The 22,463-nt window shown below is 44.5% G+C and overlaps 1 protein-coding gene across 1 annotated transcript in view; it reads left to right on the top strand.

The window, feature by feature from the left end:
• Positions 1-22,463, top strand: part of ADGRV1 (adhesion G protein-coupled receptor V1) — a 556,691-nt gene that overhangs the window by 113,520 nt on the left and 420,708 nt on the right. Inside the window, exons 21-28 of the mRNA XM_088444649.1 lie at positions 3,261-3,634; positions 7,722-7,898; positions 9,320-9,500; positions 12,811-13,013; positions 13,096-13,225; positions 15,863-15,943; positions 17,431-17,570; positions 21,029-21,638. Of these exons, the coding sequence (XP_088300775.1) occupies positions 3,261-3,634; positions 7,722-7,898; positions 9,320-9,500; positions 12,811-13,013; positions 13,096-13,225; positions 15,863-15,943; positions 17,431-17,570; positions 21,029-21,638 (1,896 nt within the window). The remainder of the gene's footprint in view (positions 1-3,260; positions 3,635-7,721; positions 7,899-9,319; positions 9,501-12,810; positions 13,014-13,095; positions 13,226-15,862; positions 15,944-17,430; positions 17,571-21,028; positions 21,639-22,463) is intronic.

The raw sequence follows: 22,463 nt of genomic DNA, 5'->3' as shown, positions 1-22,463 counted from the left end.
TGATTTCCGTGTTGTGCAAGGTTCTCCAGCCCTTCGAACTTGCCACACGTGAAGTCAGTTCAGACACTGCCAGCTTGAGTCAGGTCATTCCCCTCATCAGGCTTTTGCAGAAGCAGCTGGAGAAAGTGAAGGAGGAGCTAAGACGGAGCGATTCCGCTCGGCATGTGGGACTTGTGGATGAAGCCCTTCATTCGCTTTGCCAGGATTCCAGGGTGGTCAATCTGTTGAAATCAGACCACTACATTTTGGCCACCGTGCTCGATCCTAGGTTTAAAGCCTATGTGGTGTCTCTCTTTCCGGCCGACACAAGCCTGCAGAGGTGCAAAGACCTGCTGGTGAACACACTGTCAGCTGAAGCGGAACGTGACACGTCAACAGCTCCTTCTTCATTTTCTCCTGCAACTGGGGCTGCCAGGAAAAAACTTAGGTATCCTAAGCAACCCGCTGGCGGTGATGCAGGACAGGCAGGACCAAGTTTGGACATCTGGTCCGGACTGAAGGACCTGGCAACAATTTCTGACATGTCTACTGTCACTGCATATGATACTGTCACCATTGACAGAATGGTGGAGGATTACATCGGTGACAGCATCCAAGTAGGCATGGCAGACAGTCCATACCTGTACTGGCAGGAAAAAGAGGCAATTTGGAGGCCCCTGTACAAACTGGCTCTATTTTACCTGAGTTGCCCCCCCTCCAGTGTGTACTCCGAAAGAGTGTTTAGTGCAGCCGGGAACCTTGTCAGCGAAAGGCGTAGGAGGTTGCTTCCACAGAATGTGGAGAAGATGATGTTCATCAAAATGAATTATCAGCTCTTCCAGGGAGACCAGCCTCCAGAAGGTACAGAGGGACCTGTGGTGGTGGATTCAAGTGGGGACGAGTTAATACTTTGTGAGGATGAGGATGTACACACTGAAGAGGGTGAGGAATCGGTGGATGAGGAGGATGAGGATGACATCTTGCCTCCATAGAGCCAGTTTGTGCAGGGACACATTAATTGCCAGCTTGTTTTGTGGGGGCCCAAACGAACCAATCATTTCAGCCACAGTTGTGTGGCAGACCCTGGCGCTGAAATGATTGGTTTGTTAAAGTGTGCATGTCCTGTTTATACAACATAAGGGTGGGTGGGAGGGCCCAAGGACAATTCCATCTTGCACCTCTTTTTTTTCTTTGCATTATGTACAGTTTGGGGCCTAGTTTTTCAAACTGCCATCCTGTCTGCCACTGCAGTTTCACGCCTAGATGGGTCACGTGTTTGTGCCGCCCACTCGTGTCGCTTAGCATAGTCATCCAGCTACCTCGGTGCAACGTTTTGGACATAAAAACACTATTGTGAGGTGTGAGGTGTTCAGAATAGACTGGAAATGAGTGGAAATTAAGGTTATTGAGGTTAATAATAGCATAGGAGCAGAAAAACCTACAAATTCTGTGATTTTAGCTGTTTTTATGCTTTTTTAAAAAAAAATACAGATCCAAAACACAAAACCCAGAACCCAAAACACGGAAGGGTGGTTTTGGCAAAACCAATCCAGATCCAAAACACGAAGAAAGATCCAGATCCAAAACCAAAACACAAAACACGAAAAGTGGCCGGTGCACACCCCTAATATATATATATATATATATATATATGGGGGGTGTGGGCTCGGATTAGTTTGAATTTCCCGCCAAGTTCGGATTCTTCCCGCCAAAACGTCATCTTTCAGGGACAAGCATCAACTTTCATGGACTTTTGTTATAAATTATTTATATAAATAACACAAGCAATGTATGTTGTTGTGTTGTAAGTGTAATGGTGCAGTAGACAGTATATAATATACTATCTACAACACCAATACACTAGCTGACACACATACACAACATACATACTGTACATACATACATTGCTTGTCAATAAAATATAAAATATATTACATAAATATTGTCATGAGTGATGATTACATTACAGACGGACAACCTCTCTCTGCCTGGGCAACATCCTGATTCCTTTCCCTGCTCCTCGTCTCTGAGAGGAAGAGAGGAGGAGCAAAAGGGAAAGTACAGAGAAGAACTAGGGGGCGGGAGGTCGGCTGGCTAGTGCTGCGGCCGCTGCTCGGAATTTACACAGGGGCCGGCCATACAGTGTATGATAGATTGTGTCACTAACTATAAAGGGCAGCGAGCGGTGCCCTCCAGTGGCCGGCGCCCCTAGGCAGCTGCCTAAAGCTTCCTAATGGTGGCGCCGGCCCTGTGAGTAGCTGCTATGTTTCATTAGAAGTTTGATAAGGTACAGTACTGAGTAGCTGTTTTTTTCATTAGAAGTTTGATAAGGTACAGTACTGAGTAGCTGCAATGTTTCATTAGAGGTTTGATCGGGTACAGTACTACTGAGTTATAGACCCTGGGCACTAAAGTGTGCCTAGAGTCTATAGAGTATGCGCAGGTCACCGGAAAAATGACCATGGCGGCCATTTTCCCCGTACTGCGCATGCGCAAACGACGGGAAAATGACCGCGGCGGCCATTTTCCAGTCGTTTTTACAGCGCCTGACCCCCGCCGACGTGGGACTCGGAGAGGTATGTAATATTATGGGTACAGGGTATGCGGTGCGGGCCCCCCTAGACCCATTATGGATACGCCCCTGTTAGAGGTTTGATAAGGTGCAATATTACAGAGTAGCTGCTTTGCATACAGTATGTCAACAAATTGCTCTTAAAACTTCATGTACATAAAACAATGGCAAATTCATACAAATCTAGCTTCACTGTATAAAGAAAGTGGGTTGTAGTTTAAAGAAGTTAGGATGTATGTATGTAAGCTAGGTTAATGTAACATTTGAACATGTTAAGCAACTATTAAATAAAAAAAAAAGTTGCCTTAAATTAAAAAAAAGCTATTTCTAATTCACAAATGCATACATTATGGATTTCATCTGAAATTAAGACATTTAGGGGTCAAATCAATTACTGTAGGTGTGAGTGACATAATATGCCCCAATATCGCACCAGACTCGCACATTCGCCGGGAGAGCTGACTATGAATAAATCATTCATCGTGGGGAAGACTTTTAAGGTGCTCAGAGCATATATGCTGTCTGCAAGTTCATTAAAGAAAACTGCAGGCATTCACATTTTCTCCATTTAGAGGCACTTTAAAAGGTTGAGCTTGAGCTAAAGGAAAGTCCAATGAATTGGTCATATTGGATAAAATCATAAAACATGTCTGGTGTTCTAATTTGTCATGTCCATTGTGACTGAACACTGAGTTGTCTTCTTTATCAGGCCCAGGAACCCTACGTGTTGGTGCAGGTGGAAGTGGAGGAAGCAGATACACTGGCTTGCTACAAGATGTTAGGTTCTATGAGCAGAGGTTGTCTCGAGCAGAGATCACAGAACTTCATGCTACAGCAGCAAAGAGTGATCTGCACCCAGTATCTGGATATTTGGAATACAGACAAGGAGAAATACATAAGTCTTTCATTGTATCTGCACGGGATGACAGCGAGGAAGAAGGAGAGGAACTGTTCATGCTAAAACTAGTTTCTGTATTTGGGGGAGCGAGGATTCCAGAGACGAACACAACAGCAACAATAAGGATCCAGAAAAGTGATAACGCCAATGGTTTGTTTGGCTTCACTGGGCCCTGTATTCCCCAGGTGAGAAATAAGGGGAACTGTGCAATAAATATAGGGTGCAGGTAGATTTGTGTCCATACTCAGTTCTCTGCGATGTTTGGATGCGCACATCGCAGGGTGCAAGGGAAAATTGGCAATCTTGGTGCAGCCATTCCGATTAAAAGTAATCTGAAACGTTGGAAACCACGGTCTGGTGACATATTATCAACCATAGAAGTCCATCCAGTGCTGCCTGATTGACTGTATTATATATACGAGGGTGAGTCAAAAATTATCCGCACTCCAGTTATATTAAAACTTCTGTTGGCCGCACAGTGCTATTGCTGTCTCCACAGTCACTGCTGTGCAGGTTTGAATGTGTTACATCAGTTCATTTGTGACTGCAGTGCAAGAAAAAATGGCTGCCCCACTTGTGATTTGCACGAAAGAAGAGCAGCGTGCAGTGATTAGTTTTTGTGGTCTGTCGGTGTGTTTGGTGCTGCCAATATTTATCGGAGTCTTTGTGCACAGTATGGAGAAAGTGTTTTGTCACGAAGAAGTGTGTATGAATGGGAAGAGAGGGTAAAAGAAGGTCGCACAAGTGTCAGCCATGAATAAGGAGCCGGACGCCTGTCTACGTCAATGGGCCGTATTCAATTTGGAGCGAAAAGTCAGTTTCCGCGATACTTTTTCGCCGATGATGTAATTTTCGCTGATTTCATTTATCCTCGTATTCAATTTGGTCGACTTTTCGCCGGTGCGAAAAGTCAATGCAACAGACCTGGCGAAAATGTATCCCCCATTGAATTGGTGGCGAGAAAAAGTGCAGAATTGGGGTTTTGGGGTGCCGACTTTCAAACACCACCCTGCACCCTTTGGACAGTCCCCTAAAGGTAATCTGTGTAAAAAAAAAATTAAAAGGTACCTTACGACAGCCCAAAAAAGTACTTTCGCTCTGGGGGCGAAAAAAAAGTTGCGGGACAAACTTAAAAACTAGAGAAATAGACTCCAGGGGTGTCCAGGTGTTTTTTTTTATTACAGGTGTGTGTGGCAGTTGGATTTTTGATGTTTTTTAAAACTTCACATTAGTAACTTCAAAATATGCTAGTATCCATTTTCATGTACCCCAAATTTGATGGGACTACTTATTTTGCCAAAAAAACCCACCTAAATGCTATTCTTCACCACCTTCTTAAAATCGCAAAACAGCACCTATTAAGACCGTTTAAAGACCCCACATACCTTTAGCAGGGCTATTTGGGGGTACCCATAGTGATCCTCCATGTCCGTGCATCTTTTGGGGCGTGACAGGCTGATTTCCCCAAAACTGTCAGAACTTTGCCGATTTCACTTTCGTCGGGTCACGTTTTTGACGATTTCAAATGGAATACGGGGATAAGCCGGGATGAGTGCGATACTTTTTCACACCCAAAACCAGCGATGATGGCAAAAAGTCCGTCAGCAGACTTTTCGCTCCAAACTGAATACGGGCCCATGACTGATGAGAACATTGAGCGTGCACGTGAACTGATTCTGTTGGATAGACGAGTGACTGTGGATTATGTTGCAAATCACCCTAAGAGGACGAAGATCCACATCTGATGAAGAGGTGAAGACAGCGGTGCATTTATGGTTTGCAGCTTAGCCTAAAACATTTTTTAATGAGGGAATACGAAAGCTTGTTGACAGATGGACAAAGGGCCTGATTCAGACCCGGTCGCTTTGACAGAGCGCTTGCTCTGAATCAGGCCTTTTTGTTTTTTTTAGAATGGCCTCCTGACCGCTCGCATAGCTGTGGGTGATCACCCACAGCTACAGCGAGCGGCCATGATGATGGTCGCGATGGTCAAGACCATTGCGACCATCGGGCTTGCGACGAGACCCTTGTGGTACGGTCTCAGGGCCGCAAGCCCCAGAGAGATTTCGGCTCTAACAGAGCCGGAATCTCTCCACTGACATCACTCGTGATGTCAGTGTGGCTGCCCCCAAACGACAGGCGTTCTTATGGGAATGCCTCAGTTTGGGCAGCCACCCCCCCGGCCCGCCCACCAAAGGGGGCGAGCTACTATGTTGAGTGACTTTGTTGCGAGACTCGGAGCGACGGAGTGCCCGTCGCTAGCCGGATCTCGCGCATGCGCACGACGGAGCCGGCTCCATCGTGCGCATGCGCTGTGGGCCACCATCGACCCGGTTGCGAGCGCTCAGCGCTTGTGACCGGGTCTGAATCAGGCCCAAAGTGTATTGAAAAGCGGGTAGATTATGTAGAAAAATAATGTATTTGTCTTTTCTGAAAGACGATTAAAATTAATTCTACAGCCAGAGTGCGGATTATTTTTGACTCACCCTCGTGTATGTGTGTGTATATCTTTATATGTATCTTTATATGTGTATATATATATATATATATAAATATATATTTGCATGTATGAATGTGTATATATATATATATATATATATATACATACTGTTTGTGTATATGTGTATATATAATATATATAATTTTATATATATATATATATATATATATATATACACATATAGTCAAATGCAAAACATAAGCGGCACTCTGAAACTTTTATGCTTCAAGCAATGAACCCCATGGCAGGGGACTTTATTGGTGATAAATAAAGTCCCCTGCCATGGGGTTCGTTGTTTGAAGCATAAAAGTCTCCGAGTGCCGCTTATGTTTTGCATTTGACTGGATTTGATGCTGATTGGTTGCTATGGGCAACACATCCACTTGTGCGTTTTAGAATCTTTAGTAAATCTACAACTTGTTGTGCAGAAATGCACTATGGGGACTGGGGGATTCATGCACTAGACAGGGCTAGCAATGTCACAGTAACTGTATGGGAGCCCATCAGGACTCTGCCCTTATAGGAGGTATCACTACTCTTGAAATGAGCTGATTGGGAATATCAGGTTATTACCACTGATGCATTTTGCCTCTATTTACATATCTGAAAACCTGAAGCTGCTAGTTGGAGATACAGATAGGGGTGATTCCTCTTTGTATGCAAAAATAATGCCAACACATAAAACTACAAGATAGAAGCATTGTGTACTAAAGACTATGGACCTGATTTAGAGCCGCTCGCTAGCGCTGTGTGCTCGCAAGCGGCCCGATGGTTTGCGAACGCGCACGTTTCGTTTTGCGCGTGCGCGAACTACTCTGTGCGATCGCAGGCCACTTGCTCGCCCAGCAAAGACAGCCCAGGGAAATGAGTGACAGGAGAGGCCGTTTGTGGGTGGTAACAGGGGCAGGGTACTAAGAACGGGGGAGTGGAGGTTCGAACGCAGACGTGCCTGGGTCATACATACCTACCCTCCCGGTTTTCGCGGGAGGCTCCCGATTTTTCGGGTAATCCCCCGCACCCTCGGAAGGGTAGGCCTTTCTCCCGCATTCTGTCCACTTCCTAGTGAAGTGGGCAGAATGAGGAGAGTAACCGTGGCGATCGCGGGTCTCCGTGAAGGGGGTGGGGCTTAAGACGTGATTCTGCATGAATCACAGCATTTACCCAATCGCGGCAATTTTACCATGAGGGGGCGGGACTTAATGATGTGAATCGTCAGGCCCTGTCCCCGTCAGCCCTCTGCTGCTTCTCTTACCCGGGCTTCTCCCGGGAAGAGATTATTAAAGGTAGGCAAGTATGGCCTGGGTGTTTCAACGCCGTATTTAAGGCGTGCATAATTAACAGACAGCGTCACAGTACATGTCACATGCCTGCTTTTTACACTGAATTCCTCGCAGTGCTTGCGGCAGGGTAAGGCAACCACAAGCGTTGCGTTCGCTACCGATGGTGCTCGATGTACCAATGTTTTAATACACTTCCTGGAGATGACATGCGCTTAGGGGTGTCTCTACATATGCTAATGGGTGTCAGCATAAACAGTGATCGCTCACACAGCCAAAGTGGGGGTGCTTATGCCTTGGCGAGCGATCGCTTCCCATGGCGTCACTTTGAAAAATTTGCATACGCTGGATGTGAGCGGCTCTGAATCAGGTCCTATGATTAGTAATATAAAATACTACATGTGGGAGCCCTTGTTGTAATTATATATAGGCATAAACCTGACCGGTATTACATTGTGGCAAAGTAAAGTTGACATCAAGTCAATATCTTTCTAGTCTTCAGAGGAAGGTTCTACCATCTCATGTGTTGTGGAACGCACCAGAGGAGCATTAGACACCGTCTATCTCTTCTACAGCATCGTTCAGACAGACCCTGGCAGCACTAAAGACTCAGTGACTGACTTTGCTAGCAGCAGTGGCAATATCACATTTATGCCCATGCAGAGATCAAAGGTAAGTACATGTCTGATAACAGCAGCAGCTACTATCCAATGCAGCATATAGCACCGCTCTGACCTTGCTGACTAGGACTTATAATATTATACTGTAGCTGTGACTTTAGTTATAATAACCTACCATTATTTTAAGCTAAAACTAAATATGTTTAGTGCCCCATACAGATTCATTCATTATGTTTCTTCTAGGTATTTTGTGTGCAAATATCCACCCAAACACATATTTTTTTATTTTTAATATTCCTCCAGTTTCCAAGTATTAAAACTGGAGAGTGAATCAGCCTATCTCTTCTGTCAAGTGGCTAATTCTCCTGTCCTTAATAACGGCAGACTTAAAATAAGCTGCTATAGTGGTCGGTAACTGACCAATCAGCACTCTCAGCACATTATAGTCTGCTTTGTGTGGAAAGTAGTGAACATCAATGTCGCTACTATTAGTGGCGAAAGTAATGGCAGCTACAGAGGAGCTGATAGAAGGTCGACCATCTCCAAGCGCATTGGAGCCCTGCTGTACTGAGGAGAATTGCATTGTGTGGTTTATCTGGATTTTGTTATACTACAATTAGGCCAACTTATTAACATATTTGCAGTTGCACTGTTTAAATACCGTATAACAGTAATTTAAAAAATATTATTTATGTTATAAATTTAAATGTTTTAAAAACAATGGGGATATCAATCTGTTAGTAAGATGTGTTCTGTATTTGCTACGTGTTATTAAGTTGTTTTTTTATACAACATAAGAGGATGCACGTGCATGTTTCCCATAGACTTTATATCTTCATGTCAGCATCACCGTGGGGGGCGTGCATAGGAGGCTTAACATCGCCCCACTGCGATGTCGTGTTTGAGGCCTCTAATGCGCACCAAAGTAATGGTCACTCCCCAGCACCCGGGCTTGTCTAAAGTCTCGGCGGCCCTGCTTTGTGTGAACCCAATCCATATATTTTAACAATCTGCATTCGTTGGCCTGAGAAAATCATCATAAATAAAATGGTATTGTATGCACGCTATCGCTCATAATAAATAGAATTAAACGTTTCACTTTTTTAATACTATTTTCCAGTTTAGCTTAATCTGATGCTCTTAGTTAATTAGTAAATGGTGGTGGACGACCTTCTAATACATTTCATATATCTTTGTTTTTAGCCTTTAAATTTACAATCAAATCCTGTTCTGCATGACTTCCATTATTTTTTCTGAATTCATATCTCCATTCATTTGCAATATTAGTTATAATGTCAGTTCTCAGAGCAAGAACATCATTCCTACTGTTTTCTAGCGTCTTGAGTTGCTGTTCCACCCAATTTGTTTGTCATATAGGTAGTCAGGTGCTGCACACATCCTGTGACATCATGATAATAAACTTGCGTACGTCTGTACATACATACTTACTCTGGCTGCACTTGTTTGGTGCAGGTGTTAAACCTGGATGTTCTAGACGATGAGATTCCTGAAGTGACAGAACATTTCCGTGTCACTCTCACACACGCGGTGTCTGCTGATGGAAAGGTTGGATCCACTCCCACCAGTGGAGCAAGTATAGATCCAAATGCGCTGTCTGAGGATATTACAATCAGCGCAAGTGATCACCCATATGGTAAGAAAGTGTTTTGATAATGCAAAAAAAAAAAAAACACAACACATTACTCTATATAACAGTGATTAGAAATATTACAGTTAGGACATATTATAGCACATAAGCTGAGGCTCAACTCCAAAAATAAACTTGTTAATGGGCCATTTTTCTTTCTATCTGTTGGGTTGGACACGTGCAAATGTTTATCCAACTGCTCATAGTGGTGCATCACTCAAGTCAGGATGTATCTATTACCCTAGGGCCTAGTTGCTCATCCCCACTCGCATTACCAAAGTGCACCAGACCTCCGCCACATCCCATCTGCAGAGATAAAGGTATTTATTGGGGAAGCAGGCGGGAAGCCGACAATCAGATTGGAACTGATTTTAATGAATTGAAGAATTAAATTGATATGAGTCTGATGTTGATAAATTGAAGAACTTAGGCCCTCATTCAGAGCCGTACGCTCTGAGCAGAGCGCACGCTCTGAATGAGGGCCGGGCTCCATTTTCATGGAGCGTCCTCCTGGACGCTCGTATAGCTGTGGGTCACCACCCACAGGCTATACGAGCGTGCTTTTTGATGGCCGCGATGGTCGAGACCATCGCGACCATCGAAATTGCGAGCCGGAGCCTGCGGTTGAGGTTTTCAACCGCAAGCTCCGGAGTGATTTTGGCTCTATCAGAGCCAAAATCACTCCCACTGACACCACTAGTGATGTCAGTGGGCCGGCTTCTGACGGGAGGCGTTCCCGTGGGAACGCCCCCGTCAGGGAGGCACGCCCCCGGCACGCCCACCAAAGGGGGCGTGCTGTCAATCAACATTGACAGCACGCCCCCTTTGATCGGACACAACGAGCGAAGGACTTTCCTTCGCTCGTCGCGTCTGGCGCATGCGCACGACGGAGCTCCCTCCGTCGTGCGCATGCTCAGTGCAGACCATCGACCCACTTGCGAGCGGACAGCCGCTCGCGAGTGGGTCTGAATCAGGCCCTTAATCGTTTTGAGACCGATGTTGATGAATTGCAGTACTGGATTTGTTTGGAACCGATGATGATGAATTGCCGTACTGGATCGGTTTGGGACCGATGATGAGGATTTGCAGTACTGGGTCGGTTTGGAACCAATGATGGAAATATCGGAAGGGACCGATGGTTGAAGGTATCAGCTGAGACTGATAGTTGGAGTTATCGGCTGTGACCGGTGGTTGGAGATATCGTCTGGGACCGTTGGTTGGAGACAACGGCTGGGATCGATGAATGGATACATAATCTGAGACCGATGGTTCGATGGTTGGAGACATTGACTGGGACCAATGGTTGCAGATATCGGCTGGGACCGATGGTTGTAGTTAGGAGCAAGTGTCAGTGGATAACCCAGACTGGAGCACAGATGGAATGGTGACTTACAACCAGACTTGGAACTGGAATCACACGGACTAGGGACCTTATTCAGACCCGCTCGCAAGCAGGTCGATGTTTAGGCCCTGCGCACGCGCAGCGGCCGCACTGCGCGTGCGCAAGCCCTGGACTGAGAGAGAAATTCTCTGGACTGAGAGAGATGTTGATCGACAGCTTGCCCCGTTTAGTAGGCAGGGAGGGGGGGTGGTTTCACAAACGGAGGCGTTCCTTAACGCATGCCGTTTTGTGGGCGGCCGCACTGACATCAGCAGTGATGTCAGTGGGGAGCTTCCTGCTCGATTTGCGGTTGCCGAGACCCAACCTTAGGGTCTCGACGCAAGCCCTGATGGTCAAGACCATCGTGACCATCAACCTGGTCGGTCACTAAAGCTGTGGATGGTAACCCACAGCTTAGGTAGCGACCTGGAGGCCGCACTTCAAAACACAAGCGGCCACCCACATTCAGAGCGACTGCTCGCATTTTGCGAGCGCCTCTGAATGAGGGCCTAGAACCGTTCAGATACAGAGTACCTGGAAGGTCAGCACAGAGCTGTAACTTATTATTATTATTATTATTATTATTATTATTATTATTATCATTTATTTATATGGCGCCACAAGTGTTCCGCAGCGCCTTACAAAGTACATAGACAAAAAAGTAACCATTGACTTACAATACAATACAATACAGGACATGGATAAACATTGCTATATTAGTGACATTAACGCCCGCATAAGCAGCCAAGTGTTAGTTGCCCTAGTGGCTAGTAAGAGATAAATTAAATTACAGTAGGGAGAAGCACAAGAGGGTAGAGGGCCCTGCTCGAAAGAGCTTACATTCTTTAAGGGAGGGGAAGACAAACAGGAGTGACACAGAATGGGGTGGGCCGGGAGAAAGGAAGATGTAGCAGCAAGTTAGGATGAGAGCTGGAAGGCTTTAATGAAGTAGTGGGTCTTAAGAGCTCGTTTGAAAGATGGTAGAGAGGTGCAGAGTCTGATAGGGAGAGGGAGGGAGTTCCAAAGGTGAGGAGCAGCACGGCAAAGTCTTGGAGGCGGGAGTGGGAGGAAGTAATCAATTGGCATGAAAGGCGGCATGTATTAAGTCAACGAAGAGGGCGGACAGAAGAGTGAAGGGAGATGAGATCAGAGATCAGCAGAAGTGATGTTGTACTGGCAATGGAGGCCAGTCTGGAAATGGAATTTATAGGGGTGGATCCCCAGGGATTGAATGCTGTGATCAGCTGGTCTGGGAGCAGCATTCTTAGTTGTGGAGGACAGTTAAGTAACTGAATCCAACATAGCTGCGCCCATACTGAGTTTTGCAGGGAACTCATCTGTGTAGCCTTAGTGCTAGCATGCTGAGTAAACACACAGAACCGGAACAATGTGAACAGACCTCATAGCCAGCTGGATGCAATGTGCAGTGCAGGCGGACTTCTGCGTCATCCAGGAGTGATGTGCGGTCACAGCGCAAGCGGACCTCAGTGCTAGCTGGAACAACACCGCAGAAGTAAAACATAGGAGAATATGAGAATAATTAGTCAGGATCGTGACATTGAAGATGTGGCATATTCTGTAAATGTGCCTGCAAAATATGCCTATGAATCAAAATAGTATAGCAATCAATTCTGACATAATGGATTGGCTGTTGAATAATTACATAATCAGAAGGGAAATGGACATAAGGGTCATATTGAAACACTCAGAATGCCAATGCAATGATGAGGACAAGCAAATGAACGTGGCAGAGCTCACTGATACCGGGAGTGGTAAAGGGAGCCACATAATTGCTGAGAGTCAGCAAGGTGTTGGCTAGGTAGACTAAGGTGATGACAATTAGCTGAGCAACGTGGGCCATTATATAGTAGTCCAAGGTGCGAGGGACTGACATAACTTCTTTTCTTTTATGACTAGTATCATTATTTTTTACAGGACTACTTCAGTTCTCCGTGGACCCCCCACCTAAACCAGGAGATAATATGACCCTTCCTGCAAAAACTGTACCCACGATAAAAGTAAAGGAGGAAATTGGACAGGTAAAACTGCTGGTGGTCCGAGCACAAGGACTTCTGGGGCAAACAAGAGTTCAGTACCGGACATCCCCATTGACAGCAGTCAGTCCGCAGGACTATCAGGTGACTGGTCTAGAATGGGATATGCTGGGATGCTGTGGGGATGTTCTTAGCTGATATATTTATTATTTGTGCACTTCTTAAGGAAGCAGGAGATTCTTTGGAGTTTCAGCCTGGGGAACGATATAAATACATTCACGTTGGCATCACTGATAACTCTGAGCCCGAACTGGCCAAGTCTTTTAAAGTTGAGCTGTGGAATGCAAATGGAGGAGGTACGTTTTATAACCACAACATACTTTTTATTACCACATTCATTGCCGACTGCCAACATCTATTGACCTAATATACTATAAACACTCTGTTTTGTTTTACATGCTTTTTAAAACTGCATCGATGTACTTAAAACATACATTATTCACAAAGCCCATTTAATTAACAACCTATTTGTCCATCAGGCAGTCACTTTACTCTTTTCTAATCTTTTGAAGCTGTGAATCCTGTCTAGTGATTACAAATAGTAACTGCACTGGATTAACCAACTATGGGCCTGATTCAGAGACGGACACAATAGCTATTACGTACGCAGATCGAGCGGTTGTTTACCATCGCGCATTGCGTATATGCCACACAGCGCGTGTGCAACGATTGCATTGCGATTAAAGACGCAGAGAGGAATCCATCGCAAAATGAGTAAAAGGTTGTCAGCGTTTGGGGGTGGTAACAGGGGGGTGGTCAGAAAAACGCAGGCGCGTCTGAGCGTTTAAACGCCGTTATATGGGTGTGCATAAATTAACCGTTGTGAGCTCCTATGCAGCATGAGAGCCCTTTGCGTGTCTGGAGAGCTGGTAGGTCAGACCTGCGGCAAAGGCAAGATGACCACTCGATGTGCTTCGATGTTACAGATATATACGTAGGTGAGCAACATTGTATGTAGACGAGAAGGCAGCAATGGGCGTCCCTATGCTCGGGTGATCTTCACAACAATTAGCATATTTTCGCTTCTGCGTTGCCGACAAAATCGCAGCTGCGTTCGAATTACCGTCCATCTCTGAATCAGGCCCTATATAAAGTTTAACTGGACAATGCTTTTGCCGTTGGCAAATGTCTCATTTATTTAATGTAATATGTATAAAATAGAATAGTAGTTCAATTGGATATAAAAAAAAAAGAAAGAGAAGGTGTATGTAGTGTTACCGTATGTAGGCCACATGGATACTGTTACTTACTACCAACACCTCACATTATAGTGTCACACTTATTTTCCGTTCACTTTTATAAAACGTTTTCAGAAATGTCCTTATCTTCTTTATATGATAAATGTAAGAGTAGTATCACACGAGCTTAGAACCACTTTTCAGCCAAAAACTGTTTTTCAGCCAAAGCAATGCAGCCTGTGTGACAGGTATCAGAAATGTACATAGATTATAATAGCCGAGGAGATAAAATGCTGTTATGTATCTACAAAACTCTGTTGGTTGTCAGCTGATGTGATACTAACAGTAATCCTCTCTCCTTAGCTTAGCTGTCCTGTAGCAAGTGTAGCGTGCACACCATAGTATTCAACACCATGAGCACTGTATTGGGCGTTCCTGGGCTCTGGCTAAGCAGACATAATGGTCCTTCTTATGGACGTGTTATGGGCGTGTTATGGGCGTGTCGCTGATAGTGTTTGTGTACACAGATGCTTAATCGCTCACATTGGAGGCTATACTCAGATGGAAAATCTGCATCTGCCATAGGGTGCAAGTATCTATGGTGTGAGCGTTGGTTGGGTCTAAAGACGCACCAGGCAGTATTACAGCATCTAAAGATGCTCTAAGTGGGTGTCTCAGTTGCTGGCTGCACAGTCAGACGCATGTGCACCAGGGAAGGGCTTTTACTAGCAGACGTGACTATAAAGTGGTTGCAGCAGAGTGTAACTGTAAGGAATAACATATAAGAAAAAGAGACACATTACATTTTGTATAAATATACAGATGCGTTCTCTCATGTTTGGATATAAACAAATTATTATAAAAGTTATTATAAAGGCCTAAAAGTTATAAAACAAATAATAATATAATACTTTCCTACCCTACCCGAGTCTCCCAGCTGGCCGTCTACCCCAAACTTCCCCACAGTATCACCGGACCCCTACCCTCCCTGCACCGTAACACAAACGCCCCAGCAGTGCGGGGGGAGCATAATGCAATTCACACTGTATCGCATCATCGTGGCCTTGCTCCCTGCTTCACAATACTGGTAATCTCAGCATTTTGTAGTGGGGGGAAGGGCCACGATGACTCAATCGCGCAGCTCCGCCCCTGCTCCGCCCCTAATAAAGCATGACGTCCCCTTATGCCGCACCATGCCCCTCCCACTGTGAAAATCGGCAAGCATGAATGGTATACAAGGTATATTGTATACAAATTAGATGTTATTATAAATGTAGGACATGGGGCCGCAGTATTTTTATTTTCGCTACTCAGAGGGTGTGGCTATATTCCTGGATTTGATCACGCCCCCCAGGACCTTGGCCTCACACACCTACTGGCAACCCTGTGTAGGACTTAAACTGATGATAATGGGGCAGATGAGGGAGTTTATCTACGTTATTGGTCACACAGAAGGAGAGGATCATATAGAGGACACTTTCTCAGAACAGAAATCTCTGCAGCTACAACATATAACCAAGAATGGGGAGGATTATACATCACAGCTAGGAAAAATAGTCCTGTTACAGCACATGATGTGTTTTCCTGAATTAGACACTGTACTGTATATTCACACTTACCACTACTGTCAAAATGTATCTATTACTGTTCTTAATCTGCTCTGCTCTGCATGCTGTTAAATATGCTATCTGTCTCCTGTCTGTTTCTTATATGTGTATACATGTATATATGTGTTCTGCGTGTCTCTTCCTGAAGTGGCTGAACTCTTTAGGGATGATGGCTTTGCTAGTGGTGATGGTGACATGGAACAGTTCCTTCCAGCTGTACACCAGAGGGGTAAGGACCCACTCACTGTCATTTGCTTCCTGCTTTTTACTGTGGTAACACAACCAAAAGTTAATTATGTACATAAACTTGTAGCAATGCTATATTCTGTAGTCATGTGATATGATGTAGCCATAGCCATATGCTATAGGTACAGACCGTAAACCTAACATTATGGTTTCATAGTAAGGATGGCCAGCGGTGGTTGAAAAGATTCTGTAATGGCGGGGCGGGACAGCCATGTGATGATTAGGCACACAGGGAGAGCAGCGTACTAGGGTGAATGTAGTGATATTGCCGGTGGATGGGATGCCATCTGTCGTAATTCAGCTGACGCATTTCCGCCACCCGGCATAATGCCGACGCCGATATCCCGAATAAGATCAGGATACGGCGTCGGCTTCCCGAACCACCGGAATCCCAAACGTCCACGGCCGGGGAAGAGGTGGTTAGGTTTAGGCACCCCCGGGGGAAGTTAGGGTTAGGCACCCCCCCGGGAGTGTTAGGGTTAGGCTGCAGAGAGGGGGGGATAGGCACCACTGGGGGGGAGGGGTTAGGGTTAGACCCCCTCCCCCCGGGAGACTTAGATTTAGGGTGCCGGGAGGGGGGTTAGGCATCACCGGGGGAATGTTAGGGTTAGACACCCCCCCCAGGAGGTTAGGGTTAGCCATCACAAAGGGAGGGTTACGGTTAGGGGGGGGAGAGGGCAGGGTTAGAGTATTTACCTTTCCTCGTCGGGATCTCCTCCTGTCGGGCTTCCGCGGTCACCATTCCTCCTAGGGATCTCTAGCCCCATGCATCACAGTAGAAGCCTGATTACAAAATCAAACAGTCTGTTCCTGTATCACTGTAAAAAATAAATAAAGGATATGTGGAATATAGGTTTTTTTTGTCAATTTTAAATTGTTAATACATTATAATATATGAGAAATATATATGCACAAATCATTTTGTTTTTATCCCATTTTTTTTAAATTATATATAGCACATTTATTGCTTTTATACATAGCAGCGCCTAAACATTTTATCTAATGGCAATTACATTCTTTCAAATGCATTGCTCTCCAAATGTTGGGGCTACAGATAATGCAAATGGGTTGTCAGGGGGTACCCAGGTGGAAAATGATTTAGAACCACAGATATAGTGTATAGCACAAGTAATAACCTGTAGTATGACATGAGAGTGAATTAATTTTACATTTTCCAGGACTGGAAAAGTAACTGTTAACAGGTGCTGGAAGGGATGATAGATATGCAGGGCATTCATAAAAGTGCAAAGCATAAAAAGCGCTTGTGTGTACTTTAAAATAAAAATGAAAAATATGTATTTTTATAAATTTTTATTAGCAATAATTAAATTAAAGTGATATTAAATCCAATTAAAATATTAATTGCAGTTTTTATGTTCTAGCCATCTAAATGTTCAGTCCTAAATGCAATAAAACAAAATCAATGTACATAATGTAAGTGAATGTTTTTGTTGATTGTTAATTGCACAGCTAGCCTGGGCATAGCCTCCCACATCATTGTGATTATTGAAGACTCTGATGATGCCCATGGCGTGTTTGAATTCAGAAATGATTCTTTGTACATGAACACTACCGAACCCGATACTGGATACAGTACTGTTTCATTTCAGGTAAGTGTACAAGCGTGCAGCTATTCCACTCTGAAAAGAGAAAGTTTTGATGATAAGATTGCTTGGAAATGCTGCTATTTCTTTGTCTGCTCTCTAGTGGAAATTCCAATGCAAAATTATGTTCATTCTTATGTATTTGAAAGTGGCCTCTGCACATGATTACATCTCCCAACATTTAGACATACAAATCAGGACAAAATAAACCAGTGAAACACAGGATATCTAGAGCGGAGCTTCCAATTGCTTTATTTTATAGTGAGTGTGGCCAGTCAAGGGAGCATAATTACCACTAATCAAGCTTCAATATGCATCATACAAATAATTCCAGCATGTACCGGCAGTGAGAGCCCCCCATAACCCCCCCAAAGTATGTGCACGCCGAAGGCACACGTTGAAAAACTGAGCGTGGTCACATTCCACAAGGGGCGTGGCAAGTGGAACATGGCGTGTCAACATGACACACCACCGTTTCTCGTCACTCTAGGAACATTCCTTTTCATTCCATATGCACCTTAATGCCCCCAGTAGCAGTGCCTCTCTTGCAATGCCCACTGTAGTAGTGCCACTTATGCAATGTCCCCAGTAGCAGTGCTCCTTATGTAGTGCCACCAGTAGTAGTGTCGCTTATACAGTGCCACCAGTAGTGCCTCTTATATGGTGCCCCCAGTAGTAGTCCTCCCTATGCAGTGCCCCCAGTAGAGGCCCTTATATAGTGCCCCCCGTAGTAGTCCTCCCTATGCAGTGCCCCTAGTAGTGGCCCCCCTAAGCAGTCCCAGTGCCCCTTACATATATAGGACAAAGACACACACACAAAAAAACAACACTTACGCTCCTGCGCCCACCCCTGTCCTCTCCTCCATCCTCCTGGGCCACTCTGCACTATGGGAGAGATGTCATGACGTCTCTCCCCTCACCCACTGTGGGAGCCGGAATGGTGGAGTTCATGAAAGACCTCAAGCCTGGCTCCGGCCGTGGGTGCAGTGACCAATGAGAGTCTGTCTGACTCTCATTGGGTGCCAAAACAAACACTCCGCCGCTGGGTAGTATGAGTGTACTACCGGCACCGGTGTTTGTTACTGTTTAGTGCAGACCATATCGACTTGAAACCAGTGTCCTGGATTGTGGCTGGTGGTGCCCCCCCCTCCCCCACGCCGGTCTGATGGCACCCAGGGCACTTGCCCTGCTCGACCCCCCTAGATACGCCACTGTATACAGGACCAGCGATCACAATAAGCCATTAGATGCGGCAGTAGGGTCATCTTGCCTGAGCTGAATGTTTTTATTTCAGATGTGGGCACCATTCCAGAGCATGAGAGCAAGTCTGAGGGAGCTGCAGAAGAACCTAGCACTGTCCTGGACATATATATACATATTTATCTAGTCATGCTCTGGATAGTATATTATTATATGTTATTAATAATTAACCCTATTGATGGTCTTTAGCAGTGCAGCTCTAACAGTGCATGTTTTCCAGGTCTCCTAGTTGGTGCACAGGTGTATTTATTACTGTCTGACACATGTTAAAAGATGCTAATTATTTAATTTGTGATGTTGATAAGAACATGCTGCACTAGTAAAATTATGTTATATTGCTATTTCTATTGTGGTCATGGTGTGGGTTGGGGTGGGGGGCTTCCAGGCAACTGGAAGCGCACCTACGTTTGCCTATGTAAGCCCCACCTAAAAATGTCCAATTTTGGATCAAACTCCAGCCACTTATGTGCAAGCTCCACCTCTTACTATGTTCGTTAATTGTGACTGTTCCATTGGGAGGTATGTATCTTCATAGTGTCCATAGTAACCAATGAGACAAAGCTACAATTCACATATTCTTGCATTTAAAACCAAATAGCAAAATATTGCATTGCTGAGGTATGGTATTCAAGCGACTCGTCATGTCTATAGCTTGCTGAAATGCTACTTAGAGCATTTTACCGGTTCGGTTGTTATAACTGTAAACATTCCGGTAAGTGCCATGTTTAAAAGTATAACACCCATATGGGTAACTGCTGTAAGTAGCATTTCAGCTGTGTCGAGATCCCTCCCACAGGCAAACGCAGTGGGGGGGGGGGGGGGTTCCAGTTACCCAGAAACCTTTCCAGATTAGTGGATCAAATCAAGACCACAATAGCTATATTGTATAATACGATTTTACTAGAGCTGCGGCCACAACATGCAGTATAAGGAACTGTGTGGAACTGAGCACGCCATGAGCGCACCAGACTAGAATATATCTTGTTAAGTGCTAATTATGCCTCCTACATTGGCTGGCCACACTCTAAAATTAAGTATATGGAAACCCCCCTCTAGAAATTCTGCGTTTGCCGCTGCCACCGCTGGCATATTAAGGTTGAAATAGTGACTGGTGATATCGTCATTGTCGACCTCCAGACCGCATACTGGGCCTGATTCAGAGCCGGACGCTATTTGCGCTCGCTCTTTCAGAAAAAGGGGCCGGCTATTTAAATTGAGCGCTTGCTCTCTGCGGTCTGTTGACGCCTCTATGTCTGAGCGAGTGAATGAAATATGCGCTCGCTATTTTGTAAAGACGCCCCCTGGCCGTTCGCATCATACGTCATCTCCGCTATTTATTTGATTAATCGAGTACATCGAAAGGCATCTGAACTGCTCGCAGTGCTTGTGGTTGGATTTTCCTACCGCAATCATGCGAACAGTTCAGGCTAAGAAACAACCAAGTGACGTGGTCGATGACGCTGCTTTGTTAATTATGCACACCTTTAAAACGCCCATTTTGGCACGCCTGCGTTCGGATCTCCACTCCCCGTTTTCAAGCACCTTCCCCTGTTACCACCCACAAACGCCTCATCCTGTCACTCAAATTAGCAGGCATTCGCTATTTTGCGAGCACACAATTTCCGACCGCAATGAATGGTTCGCGCATGCGTATTACAACCCATATGCATGCGCAGTTGTGCGAACATCGCTTGGAGCGAACGAGCGGCCGCTTACGAGCGGCTCTGAATCAGGCCCACTGTACCTACACACTAGGGTTCATTTTGCCAGAAGCTAATTAACCTATCAGTATATTTTTTGGATTATGAGAGGAAACGAGAGGAAACATATGCAAACGTAAGGTGAACATACAAACTCCACACAGCTACAGCCTTTGGCAAATATAGACATTATTTTCATGCACACAGTCCCAGAGCCACATATGCCAACTCAGACCCTATATTAGTAACTGTTGCAGGTGCAGGTTTACTAAGCTACAGTGAAAGGTGCAAATTTATGTGACTTTTTGAAAATACGTTCGATTTGCTGTAATTCAATTATTTCCAAGGGGACAAATTCAATCAGGTTGATGTGGCAAAGCCTGGAATATCTGAAAAACATTGCATATTTACTTAAAAGATCTTTGGGCAGAACGTGAAAATTAAGCACAAATCAACTTGTGAACATATATACGCCGTTCTTAATATTTATTTGATTTTCTATAGGTCTTACGTCATCGTGGAGCCCTCTCAATGGTGTTCGTGTTTTGGACAATAGAATTTGACCCGTTTGGAGACTTGGCTATCACATATGGGAATGTAACTTTTGAAATTGGGCAAAAAAATGCAAATATAACCATCCTGGTGTCTCCTGACAATGTTCCAGAACTGGATAAAGTGTTTTCCATTGTTATCACCAATGTTTCCAGTGGGCGCTTGGGGGATTTTACGAATGCTTCTTTGACCATCTTTGCTAACGATGACCCCTATGGTGTTTTCGTATTCTCTGAGTTTAATCGACCAATCAAAGTTCAGGAAAAAAAACAAAATATTTCTTTAACAATCAAACGTGTAAATGGTCTCATGGGGACTGTCATGGTTTCCTACCAAACTATTTTGGACTCTGAAAAACTTCCATTTTTTCCACCAAACATTGCAAGAGCCACTAGCGGGAAAGACTACTGGCCTATCTCTGGAAACGTTATTTTCAGAGGAAATGTCAGTGAAGTCAGTATCCTTCTTCCAATTCTAGATGATAGTGATCCAGAGAAATCAGAGTCTTTATTTGTTGAATTGTTCAATGTCTCATTAGTGGAAAAAGTACAACATCAGCCAGGTACGTGCACAGTATAAGCTTATAAAATGATATGTTAGAAGTTATGTCCCGACAGATACAGTATACTGTAGGGTTAGAGTTACTAAAACTTTTAAAATGGAAAAGGTGGTAAAGTATCACCCACAGCAACCAATCAGATTCTCGCTATCATTTATAGAATGCACTGGATAAATGATGGCTAAAATCTGATTGGTCCTATACACTTTTCATTTTTAGAAGTTCCAGTAAATCTATCCCATAGTAACCAGAAATTGGACAGACATCTCTATGTACTTACTCATAGAATTACTTAGCACACCAAAAATAATAGCTTTAGTGTAGATTTAGGGCTTTATTTACGAGCTGCTGCTTCACGGCGGGTTGCAGGTGAAAATTTGAAGTGGCAACAGCCGTCAGTGGAAAGCACGCCGGGTTTTAAATTATCACCTGCAACCCGTTTGGAAGCAGTGACTTTTGTAAGCCATTGCTTCGTAAATAAAGTTCTTAGCATCTTTTTAGCCATGGAAAGATCTTAAACTGTCCCTGACCTTGATGGTGGTGGAAATAAAAACTTTCCCATCTTTTATATTAAAAGTTCATATTCACATTATGGTATATGTATGGGGGTGGTTCGATAAGTAAGGTAACAAGAACTCTCATGTGTGTAATGTACTTTATTTTATTCTAATTTCCTGCCAGGGCAGAGCAGGTAGACCACTGCTTCCCCTCACAGCCATTAGACTGCGCCTCATATCAGTCATACTGTCCCAACATCAGTTGTAAGATGGCGGGGCTGGCGGAAACATGGTCAAACATTGAGGTGTGTCGTGTGATCAGATTTCTGCA

Source organism: Taudactylus pleione, unplaced genomic scaffold, assembly GCF_031769625.1.
Source record: "Taudactylus pleione unplaced genomic scaffold, aTauple2 ptg000370l, whole genome shotgun sequence".
In the NCBI taxonomy this organism is placed as follows: Eukaryota; Metazoa; Chordata; class Amphibia; order Anura; family Myobatrachidae; genus Taudactylus; species Taudactylus pleione.
This window is presented reverse-complemented; position numbering and strand designations above follow the sequence as displayed.